The sequence below is a fragment of the Aquila chrysaetos genome, chromosome 6 (assembly GCF_900496995.4).
Source record: "Aquila chrysaetos chrysaetos chromosome 6, bAquChr1.4, whole genome shotgun sequence".
In the NCBI taxonomy this organism is placed as follows: Eukaryota; Metazoa; Chordata; class Aves; order Accipitriformes; family Accipitridae; genus Aquila; species Aquila chrysaetos.
Window position 1 is genome coordinate 53,545,305 of NC_044009.1, and position 12,117 is coordinate 53,557,421.

The 12,117-nt window shown below is 53.5% G+C and overlaps 1 protein-coding gene across 2 annotated transcripts; it reads right to left on the reverse strand.

The window, feature by feature from the left end:
- Window positions 1–1,631: 1,631 nt before the first annotated feature.
- On the reverse strand, window positions 1,632–6,092 carry ERMN (ermin). 2 transcript variants are annotated; one of them, XM_030018063.2, is made up of 4 exons: window positions 5,512–6,092; window positions 5,227–5,477; window positions 4,813–4,899; window positions 1,632–2,507 (listed from the first exon to the last, which is right to left on the reverse strand). In XM_030018063.2, the coding sequence occupies exons 2-4, from the start codon at window positions 5,471–5,473 to the stop codon at window positions 2,071–2,073; spliced, it is 771 nt and encodes a 256-aa protein (XP_029873923.1). In that variant the 5' UTR covers window positions 5,474–5,477; window positions 5,512–6,092; the 3' UTR covers window positions 1,632–2,070. The 2 variants fall into 2 exon arrangements, with proteins under 2 accessions (XP_029873923.1, XP_029873922.1); XM_030018062.2 differs by having other exon boundaries at window positions 5,227–6,084.
- Window positions 6,093–12,117: the final 6,025 nt, after the last annotated feature.

Consider the following 12,117-nt stretch of genomic DNA (forward strand, 5'->3'; position numbering starts at 1 on the left):
TCTTCCCTATTGCATTTTTTAATTGCAGTAAAGCAAATTTGTTACCGGCATTCTGAAGTGCAGATCGGGCCGGACGGCGTGGCGGGGAGGCAGTCAGTGGTCGGTGGGCATGCAGATACTTGAAGCTGAGGCTGGTCAGCTCAGAGCAGCGCTTTGCCACCCTCAACCTCTGCCAGTCACCGAAAGCCCAGGCGATGGTCACATCTTTAAGAGAAATGTGCTGCTCTTACAGGAACTGCTGCGAGAGGGGCGATGGGGGGGGGCAGCTGTAAGCAGGGAAACAAACCCACAGTATAAGTTCATACAAGCAAACCTCTGAACTTCCACAAACCAAAGAGCAAATAAACAAGTCTGAATAGCACAATGAGGGCTGTGTCTGGTTTGTACAATACAGAATTGCCATTTATTATTTTCACGTTGCCAATAAATAATTGCCTTTATGTAGAACAAGAAAAGTCAAAACGATACTCAGTGCTGCTGGAGATGTAAAACTGATCCTTAAAAAAGCGCTTACGGCTGAAGGAGGCCACTGCAGCTAAAGTCAGAGTCTAACTTTGTTCTTACCTCCTCTCCCTTTGTCAGCTGCTCTCAACTTTCCCAGATGCTTTCTGGGATGACATTTGCAAAGCTTAGTCCCACCTCAAGACAAATCTGGCTGTAAAATAGCTAAAACAAGACTGCATCAACGATACTGTAGTTACACAAAGGTTTTTAAAAATGGAGAAAGTTGTGTTCAGATGACACAAAAACAAATTATGCATAAAACTTGCCTGGCTTTGACAAAAAAAAAAAATCTTTAAAAATTTGCATCTAAACTTAGCATGAGAATTGAGAAGACACGTAAGAGATTCTAAACTGTTGGCATTCGGAAAATACAGGTTTCTGGTAGCAGCCGGTTTTGCCAGGTGAACACCGAAGCACGCACAGGCACGTGCCGCGCGCTGCAGGCAGCGTGTAAGCCGCTGCCCTCCAGGCTGGCCCAGACCCCCGCCGTGACACTGGGGACGGCACCAGTCACCGGTACCACCTCCCCACAGGCGCCTCTGCCCCGGGTTTGGGGGGGTCGGGGGCCACGGCCGGCCACCACCGGCGGCCGCACGGGACGGCCACCCCCGGGCTGGATGGGGGTCCACGGCGTCGGGGCTGGGGGGCTGCAGCAGCGAGGAGGGAAGGCGGTGGGGAAGAGGGGCCGCGCTGTCGCCGGCAGCGGTCTGGGCTGGCTGCACCCGCGGTTTCACGCTGCCACCCAGAACGGGCAGGCTGGAAGGCTCTGCTGCCGGTGCAGACCGCGGCGGGCAGGCGACGTCGTGTCTAAAGACGTCCGCGCTGACTCCTCTCACCCCGACAGGCAGGGGCCAGCGGATGGCACCGATCCTACCTGGTGCTGACCACAGCGCCGCGCGGGGAATCCAGCCACCCACGGGAGGTGTTAAGGATGGCAGTGAGGGAACAGGGGCCTTGATGCCCTCCCATCTTTTTTTAGTTCCTGCACATCAGCATCTACCCACGAATGCAAATAGCCCTCCATCCCACCAGCACAAGGTGGAAATGGATGGTCGCTAGCAGGAGGCGGCTGTCAGTGCACCATGAGATGCCAGCACGGACGGACGGCAAAACAGAGCGCGCTGCGGTTGCAAACAGTCGTCTCTTTTATTATTCACACTGCCCTGGCCAGTGTCACTGAGCTGCTGCGCTGCCAACTCATTACCAGCACGGCTGACGGCATGGGTCACGTGTGTGTCGGCAGCTAGAGAAGCCCCAGCCAGTTCAAGACATCCTATTGTTTGAATATGGTTACAAAAGTTGGACAGAAAATAAGAGGATAAACTTTAAATCAAATGGTATTATATTTAGCAAACTGATTATTTATTTTCCTGCACTATGGATGCCTCTGCCCGCTGTCAAAGCGAAGATGTTAAATTTTCACAGTGTATTATGAAATCATATACAAAAAGGAAAAAAAACCAGCGACCTCACGTTTGTGTGAAGAGACATGTCTTGCGGGAAACAAAAAAGAAAAACAAAAACCAGAGTGAACGCTTGGCTTGTTAAGCAACTCTCCACCTCAGTTTATAAGTGCATCATGGATTCAAATTCATCGATTCGCTGTTTGGTGTTTCCTTTTCTAATCCTCCGGTAGGAGATTGTGTTGTATCTGGAATAGCTGTGTCTGGAGATATCATTTTTCTTCCCCAGGGTGGGCTGCTCCCCTGGTTTCTCCACCTGGGAGTTGCAGCCGGGGCTGGTTGCGGGAGATGCCTCCTTGTCACTGTCTTGCTGCTTGGGATGGGACTCCTCGCTGTTCTTCTTGATTTCGATCACCTGAACTTCATCCTCTTCAGTGTCCTCCGCCTCCTCCTCCACCTCCTCCTCCTCCTCTTCCTCGGCTGCATTCCCTCTCCCGTCGGCGCTGGCCGCGAGCGTCTCCGCCACCTCCCCGCCGGGGCTGGCCGCCGTCCCCAGCTCTCGCTCCCCGCTGCCCGCAGGCGTCCCCTCGCCGCCTGGCCCTGCAGCAACACAGAGGGAGTGTGGGTGAGGACGGGCTCAGCATCGCCTTCACGCCCCTGTCATACATGCTCTTAATGTAGCATCGCTCTTGGTGACCTACCAGCTCCTGCCACCAAGACACCCATCCTCCAGAGACTGCCCAGCGAGGAGAGACCCACACCTCCACGCTGAACCCCCATCACCACGGATGCTCGCGAGTGCTTTAGAAAGGCTTCGTACATTCTCAGACTCATTCCTTAAGGCCACCTGCCCTTCCATTTTTTAACGCCCATCCCTTTTGTACCACCTTTCCCACGGAGCCCACCCCGCTACCCTCCTTTAAAAGGAGAGGCGATGCAGATGCCAGTGGTCGAGCCTCGAGGAGGGAAGAGGGGCACAGCATCCCCCCTGTGCCCCAGGACCAGAGGCACTGCCTCCCTGCACGCACCAGATCTGCTCCTGCCCTCTCAGATCCACGACTGGCAAGCATCCTACTGCAGGGCCCTGCTGCGGTGCCTTTCCAAACGGCATTCCCAAAGCTCTCTGGTCATCGCCTTGGGCAGGTGCTGGACTCAATTAGCCAAACTCCCCATCCCGGAGCTGCTGCCCCGCTCCCTGCGGGGCAGATCCCACCATGGGACCAGAGGGTCCCATCTCCCCACGGCTCGGAGCTCCGTGCCGGCTCTGCCCGCCGTGCGGGGCAAGAAGGGAGGGAGGGAGGGAGCCGTTCTCCACGCAGCGCCCGGCTGTGCCGGGGATGCAGCAGGACCCTGGCACAGCCCTCCTGGGACCCGTCCCTCCTTCAGAGGTGGCCAGCCAGGCTGAGACAGCTATCTCCTATTTGTCCTGGTTGGCGCGTCTCTGCGTTAAATGATGCTTTAGTGTCACAACAAATGGTCTATTCAACATTTTGCCTGTGGGGTCCTGAGTATTAATTAGACTAAATTGGTTAGGTACTAAAAAGCTGCCTGCAATTTAGAGATAAAGTGCTTGTGGCTGGGGGGGACGACGACTGTGGGGGGGCTGTGCAAGATCATTTAATAGGTTTTATTGTGCACTCATAAAGCAACGCAGCTGGAGTATGGATGTCAGCTCCAAGTGGGAAAGCCTCCGTCGTGATTCACCTCCTCACAACCTATGCAGTTGCTATGAAATATTATTTTGCCCATGACTAATGTTCATATATTTTTTCCTTTTCTTAATCAAAGCAAAGTTTCTGTTTACAGGGCATGGCCCATACATCTTTTAGAGCTATGTTCGCCGGCGCTAGCTTTGCTGGGGCTGCGACAGCTACTCTGGGTTGTTAATCTGCTCTTCTCCGAAGAGGGGTTTCATATTTATGTGGCAGCTGACGTATAGAAAATATCAACTTACTGCGGCCAAATGGATGTGTAAATGACAGGAGGGACCCAGCACGGCTGGGTGCTGGGGAGTGGTGCAGAGCCACCAGCCCTGTGCCCCTGCCGTGGTCCCGGTCGGTGGTGGGGAAAACTTCATTAGCAGCCCACAGCCCAGCCGTCCCTTCTCCCACTGCTGCCAAAACCGACGAGCTGGGCAAGAGCCCGTGGGTGGGAAACGTGGAAGGGCAGCAATGCCAAAAGCCCACCCATGGAGAGACATAGCTTTCCTCCTTTAATAATACTCAATAAAATACTCCTTTCTGGAGGAGTGGCTGCATTTTGCATAGTATAATTAAATAAGTTCATCTCTGTGTGTATATATATGCAATATATTTTAACTTGCTGCTGGGGACGGGCAGCGAGCGCACCCCTGCAGCCCCGCTCACCGCAGGAGGCAGGTGCGAGGTCCAGCCTTGGCTCCAACTGATTTTTACCATTTCCACCCAGGAATGAGTAGAGAGAGACCCAGGAGCAGACATTTAGGAGAGCAATTTTCTGCTAGATGCTTGGGCATCGGGGGGATTTAGACACTTGCTGAATCAGGCAGGAAAAGAGTTTGGGTTTTGAGGCTACACATTTTTGACTGACAGCCTCCTGAGGCTATCCTCTGAGCTCCCCTGCACGGAGCAGAAGATAAAGCACCTCCCAGCCTCACAAGGCTGTTGGAGACCTCCTGGTCGAAGACCCCACAGTGCTTCGATACCCCATGGTCACGGAGATTCACGCAAACCTCAGGAAAAAAGATACCAGCCGTGTTTTCTAAGGTGCAGCAACTCTATGGATGAGAAATGAGTCACTGCTCTCCAGAATATAAGGGTCTGACCGAATTAAAAAAAAATAATAACCACCTGTATGTGATTGTCTTTGAAGGCTACTCATCGCTATGCTTCAGGAAAACCTCACATCACACAGCATTTTCCATTACCTTCCTCTGAGTCCTGGCCGTCGGTCCCTGTGTCCTGGATATCAGCTGATCCCTGCTGTAGTGTCCCATCGTTTTCCTCTCGCTTTTCTTTAGGAAATACAAAGCGCAAGAAATGGACTGACGGAGCAGTTAGTGACGATAATTAGGTTTTAACAGTTGCAGATTGGCAGCAGATTTTCAGAGCGGATTAAAAAATTGCTTGTTTCTTTAGTTACATACTTTTCATCACATCCTGCGTAACTGCTAGCTCAAATTTGTCCCTAAATCTGAATTACTCTGAGTCATTGTTACAACTACCATAGGTTAGGAATTTTGACTAACAGACATAGTACACGCCATTACTCATAGGGCTATACATAAAATAATAGAGCTTTTCTTTCCAAGCACTTAAAGAAAGGCAGCCTCGTACTTTACCTTCGCATTGCTTCCCTCCATCAAAATCCCCAGGAACTATGTCCTCTGCCAACGAATTTCTATTTTCCTCCCGATTTTCTTTTGCCGGTGGAGCGTCAGGGCTCGTTTCTGCATTCACGTAAGGAAGCGTCCCGACAGATTTTGCTATTTCATCGATGACACCGATGACCTGGAGTGGGCCCTTTTCCGGGGGTACGCTCCCGTTGCACTCGGGCATGCCGGATGCCGCCGGGACTTCTTCTGTCATGCTTAGGGCCGTGCCGTGCCGTGCCGTGCCCGCCGACCGGGGCCGTGCACCTCCGGGGCCCCCGCTCCTGCACCCCGGGGTGGGGAGCGCTACTCCTCACCCCTTCTCCCCCGGGGATTTTGTTCCCCCGCGCGAACGGTCAAGGCGCGTCTCCTCTCCCGCGGGCGCTGCGGCAGAGCAGGGTCCGCGGTCGCACCATCAGATGTGCCGAGGGCTTGCCGGCGGGCTCTGGCCACGGGGTGATCCAATCAGCACCTCGCTTGTTGCTGAGGCTCGTCCCGTTGCATAATTAAATGCACCATTTTAATTTACATAAACAAACAATCTGAAGCAAGGAAGCTTTTGTGCTGGCATGGAGAGCGGGTCTTTCAGCATGTCAGCCCCGCAGTAATAAACAGAGATTTTGTACTCTCGGCACAATGGCTCTTTGTGTCTCCGCCTGGTCACAGGGACGACGATTGTTCTGACCCCTAATCCCGGGAGGGTGACCACCTTCCACAGCGCTGCTGCCACCTAACCCGCTTAACATTCCCCATCGGGTTTGTGTGCCGATAAACCTCGCCGTGCCGCTGCCCGGACAATGAACGCATTTTGCGCTTGTCAGGGAACGAACCGGCCGGTCGGAAGGGCACATGCCCCGCACACGGCGCAACGCCACGCTCCTCGGCCGCGGGGCCACGTCCTGCCAGATGCCGAGCAGCTGCAGCTACCTGCTCAGCGAAACGCATCTCGGGCTCGGCGCTCAGGGACAGAATTGGAAGATGAACACCAAAAGCACGAGCCAAAGCGACGCTTTGGGACGAGACGTGAACCGAGGTCCCCGAGGCCGAGCCAGCCAGGCGACGGGGCGCTTGCTGCCTGCTGACACCCCGGCGGGACCCCCCCAGCGCCCAAGGCAGGTCGGTGCGGAGCTTCCCCTTGCCCACCCACAGCACAACCCCCTTTTGCAGCAGCAGCTTCTGGCCGCAGCAGCAGAAACTCTCTTTAAAGGAATATCAAAGGGGCAAGGGGTGAGAGGAGCACTTACACCAGTAATTATCAGTCAGACCTAAAGCTAGGAGGAGCGAGAGGGGAACATTTTACAGAGGGAAGCAGGAGGATCGCCCGAGCAGCACCGGGGCATTTTCTGACCGTAGCTGAACTCATCTCAACCCTGGTGCCCGAAGCCAGGTTTACGTAAGACTGTAATCTCCTGCTGTGAATGACTTGTTGTGTTCGTACAATACAACATTTTTGACATCTTTGGGCTTTAGGATTTGCAAATCCTCTTGTCGAGTTCAGACCTTGATTAGAAATGGACCCAAAGCCTTTCCACTGGTCTTGTTCATCTGTGAGCTTGCATCTTTAAATCAACAACTTTTCATCGTTGTTATGATAATTAGTTTGGTGTAATTGATTTATAAAAATCAACCCTATGCTGGAAAAATTTGTCCAAGAAAAATGGATGGTGAGGTTTGAAAGTAAGTTGACAACACGCAGCGGTAGGTGCCCTCAGGAGGAGAGGCTGGGCACCCGGCACAGGCTGGTGGCGAGAGGCTGGGTACCCGGCGCGGCGTAGTGCCTGCAGAGGAGGAAGTTACTTTCTATGCTTATCAAGCTATCTCCATATCCCTGGGATAATCCAAAGGGCCCTGCAGGTGATTTCTCATTTGACAGGTCCTGTCCCCAGCATTCCCCCCCCCGTGTGGAAACACCGCTGAAGAAGTTTTCACGGCCGGGACTTACCTGAGCATCCCTGCTGCACCGTCAGCTCGGGGCTGTGCCGTAAAGGTACCCGTGAGACCACTGAGCTGCGGGCGACAGCGGCAGCGCCGACCCGGGGCGCATCAGCTGAGACGCAGCTGGACGCCCGCACTGACCATCCGCACCGTCTCGTCTCGCTTTGTGCCCCCCACCGGCCCCGCACGGACCAGTACGGCTCGTCACCGACCCGGCGGCGGACACGAGGGCAGAGCGGGGATGCGGCCGTCGCGCAGGGACGAGGGCCCGCGGCCGCCCCGGGTCGGGCACCGCACCCCGCTCGGCGCAGCCAGCGCAAATCCTGCACCAGGGCTCGAGCGCGGGGCAAACTACCAGCCAGGCTTCAAATTTGAAATAACCTGAAGCTGAAAACATGGCACCAGGCTCGACAACAGGGAGCCCTGCTGACCCGGGAGCCGCATCTGCTCCCACAGGGACAGGGAAGGGGACAGGTCCTGTCCCCATCTCCCCAGGAACCTGCCTGCCTGCCTTCTTGATTGCAAAAAGATACTGAAACAATTTTAGGTATTTCCTGGTGCCATCTATTGGTTACACAACCAATTCTCGAAAATTCACACTTTCCCAAATGAGCACCTTGTGGTTGAAGCACAATTTGCATGAATCTATTATAAATCATTTTCCGTGTGACCTTTAATGCAGGAAGTTTCCATTTGAGCTATCCTTTGCTAAAATTTCAGAAATAGCACCTGGGATTTCAGAGGCGTTGGGGCACAACAGGGATTTGAAAGTCGGTGAGGTGAATCATTAGAGCCACAGCAATTCCAATTCATTCCAGAAATAGGAAGAGGCTGCCACAGCAAGGTGTTTGCAGGGTGTTTGCAGAGCTCCGTCAGCTCCTCTGTCATTAACTCTCTGCTCCCCAGTTTCTGCCCCGGTGACAGGTTTCCAGGAGCAGCTCGTGCACACACCTGGCTGCCCGGGGCAGCACGGGCACCGGAGCAGCTCTAGAGCAGAAGCCACATAACACGGGGTCACCATGGGAGATACAGTGCCACCCGAAAGCCCAGCATGGTGGCAATGGAGACAAATGTTCCCACCACGGCACACAGCCAGGAGGGATTACATTTCACCTGGACACCCAGAGGAAAACTCCTGTGGATCATGCCAACAAACTACAGTCAAGCATTTCCATTTTGTCAGCAAGATAAATACCTTATGTTTATGAAAAAAACATACCTTGGTATTCCTCTTCTATAGAAAGCGTCAGAATTTTAACTTTTCACCCAGCGGAGGAATGAAAGCAAAGGCAGAAACATGGGCGTCCCCCCTGGCAGAGCTATGTCAGGCACCAGCCAGCCCTCGCACATCCTCGGGGCCGGGATGCTGCTGCTGCCCCAACACTCCCGCTGGCCACGCTTGGCTTCGGAGGGGAGCTGCGGGAGGAGCAGCGTGTGTCCTCTGGAAAACAGGAATACATGCCAGAGTGATGCAGCAAGGGCACGCTAGTTACAAACCATGGGCACATGCAGAGTAATTCAAGTTTTGACAGTGTTAAAAATAGGCAGCTGCTGCTTTCTTCCTGGCAAACACTGCGCAAGGAGCCCGAAGGGTTCACTGATGAGGGGAGAGCAGCTCCTGCCTGTTTGAAGGCATTTGCCCACACAGGTTGTTCTCCCCAGACCGTCCCCAGGAGCTGAGGGACCGCCCATCACCCCCAGATCATCGTGGTGACTGAGAGCCTGGAAGCTGCTCATATGCTGGAGCTTCCCCAGTGGTATTTTTAAGCAGGCAGAGTTCATAGCTGGACTTGGGAAAAGGAAAAAGTAGCTGCAGGTTCCTCCCACCGCAGGCAGCTATTTATAAACAGAGCTGGGCAAAACCACCTCTCAAGGCTAGGAAAACATTTCATTTGCACAAACCTGAGGTGGTGTGATTTCTGCCTCTTTAAGCTTTTAAAAAAAGAGAAAGTCTGCACTGAAAGAGCCAAACTGTACGAAAAAAATTCAGGGTGCGGAGCTTTCCCCGAGCAGAGCATCGCCAGAATAGCCCTGCTCTCCTGGACACTTCGGTCTGCGCTGGAGAAGCTCCTGTCCCCACCTGCCCGTGGGTGCCACCGAGACGTTTCCCAGCCGTGCAGCCCGGCATTGCTAATGGCAGCGGCCTGGCATTGCCGTCCCTTGTCACAGGCCAGCAGCTTTGCACCAAGTTTGCAAGGCCTCAGCGCTGGGGCTGGTCGGACGGGCTCTGTCTGGGCTTTGCTGGCTTGGTCTAGCTGCGACAGGGATTTCTGTGACTGACCGGGTGCCTAGGGTGAGTTTGCTTTACTTTTGCTTATCTGTGTGTGGCACAACCGTAGTTTTATGCAGACAGCAGTAACAAGCAGGTTACTGTTGTAACAAAACAAAAGGTCTGTGCTGGGAGCACAGCAATAAATTCTTGGCTTTATACATGTGTAAGGTGTACTTCCCTTTTGCCTTGCAGTGGCAGGCAGGACAAACTCAGTCACCCGTGACAACTACGTTTCGTGATCTTCTTTTCAACGCTACAAAAGCTGGGTGCAACCAGCCGCTACATACGAAAATTTCTAAAACAGCTGCATGAGAAAGGAAATGTCAGGTACAAAAGCAGAAATCGGCAGAGCAGAATTGCAGAAACACAGCCATCCCTGAAAAGCATGCAGAAAAGTGGTCACTGAAAGGATAGCTGCCTGCTCTGAGCACTACTGAAATGCAGCAAAACCCAGCACATGCAGAAACACGGGTCAGACAGAGAAACGCAGGAACTCCTCACGCATTTCAGCAGCTTCCAGGGCTGGACTTTTAATCTGCGAGGGGAGAGTTTTTGCAGGCTAGTACAGCCTTGAAGCCAGAATGATTTTCCACTGGATTTGAAATGTTCCCAGCAGAAGCCACAACCTGTTTCATGGTTTTGTGGAAAATAACTTCCACAGTAGAAATTTTAAGGCCAAGAGAGCCCAGCAAAAAAACCCCCGAGATACTGCAAAGGTCATAAAAAAAGGGTCAGTCTGGCTGGAGAGCTGCAAGCCAGCGTGAATGAGGTGAATCGGTCTTGGGGCAGCAGGAGCGGCACTTCTAGGCCCTTGGAAAACATGGCTGCGATGCCCACGATCAGTGCTGGCAAAACAGCAGGGCGTTTAGCGGAGGGACCATGCCTGCATCCCAGGAGCAGCCGAGCATCCCCCCGCATCACACCTGCCCCTTTGCCGGTGCAAAGCCAGCCCCGTGAGGCCGTGCTGCTAAAGCAAATAGGTTTTGCCAGCTCTTGCGCTGGAGGAGCCTCAGCCCGCTCCGTGCTGCACTAAATCAAGCTGAAAGATTTAGGACCCAAATACTCCCCTCACCTCAAGCGGGTTTTCTGCTTGTTTGCTGCTAACCCAGGGGCTGAGTGCCATGATGGTGCCTTGCCTGTATTTGATGCAGCGTCTTGAGTTCAGGGAGGGGTTGCCTAGATCTGGGCACTGGGCAAGACCCGGTTAAGCAGTTAAGAACCCTTACAAGGTCAGGCTCAGTAGCATTCAGCAAATTAAGTTTTAAGTTTAAAAAGGAATTGCATTCTTCAGAGCAGCCACACTTCTGTGGTAAACTCGTGTTGCCCTCTTTATCCACAGGGGATAAGAAGAGAAAAGGTAATCCCTTGCCTGTTAGGAAATCAAGCAAACCCTTCAACACCCCCACAATCAGTGAGAACAACTCGTCTGCTGACGGTCCAGAGCACCTTCCACACACATCGCTCGGAGCCCCAGCCCCGTGAACCACGGCATCGCCACACAGCGTTGCCCGTACGCACAGCCTTCTCCCACCCCGACTCCCGGGACGCAGAGCAGAGAACCTTCCAGATTGCTCTCCGCAAGGAGGAATGCCACGTTAAAAGAGCTTTCTCGTTCGTTCTGCTCTCCGAGCTATTTCCTTTGCCCGTGAGCTCCTTCCTCCCCTCGGAAGGCTGGGGCACCGCTCATCTCGACGCCCGCTGCAGCGGCCCCGCAGAGCCCGCCTGTCACCCACATCCTGTTTTTGATCGTGGCCGTGAACGTGTCAGGTTGTCGTCTTGTAGCAACCAAACCATGCTCTCGCCGCTGTTGGAAGAGCATCATTTATTTGGCCTTTCTTAAGGCCTTTCTTAAGCTTGTTGGGTGTCCAGGCTCATTCAGCCTTTCCATGCTAAAAGCAAGCATCTGTCTCCCAAGTTATGTCAAATTAACTTCCATACCAAAAGGAATCACTGCTTTGGACCATAAAGCTGCACTAATTTCCACCAGAGACGCAGCCTTGGGGAGTAGAGTTCATACCCGTTTTTTTTTCCCCTTCCATAAAACCAGGTAGAGGACGTATGCTGTGACCAAGGCACCCTGTCCAGTCCCACCTCTGCCACCGGGTCTCTATAAACCAGCTGCAACAAAGGCAAAAGGAAACTTTAATTCAGGAGCTGTAGGGGGAAAAGCGGAGCAGGCCCTGGTCAGGCTGACACTTTTTTATCAGTCTCTGCAAATCAGTCAGCCCACACTCGCCAAGGCAAAGAGCTCTGGCCTGGCTTTGGGCGTGCACTGATTTTCACCCAAGTGAAAGAGTCCATAGCACCGGTGGGCAAAGCTTCAACCCTCCGGTCAGACACGTCAGGCTAGGAATATTTTGTCTTCTGACACAAATGCATGCCACAGTCATGGGTCCAAATACTCCTTAGCCAGGAAGAGAGAGGAGCGCTCCCACTCCTGAGGAGGAAGGCACCGCCGGCCACCCACAGCCACGTCCAGCAACATGCCAGACTTAGACTGGGGTGGAAACATCCACATGCTTCTGCAAGCGAGCTGGTGATGGACACCGCTCTTCCCTCGGCTGTCAGTCTGGCAGCTGGAGCCAAGGGTCCTAACTGCAACCTGTGACTGAGTTTAAGGTCCCTTTCGAAGTGCTCGAGCTGTTTGGTCTCTT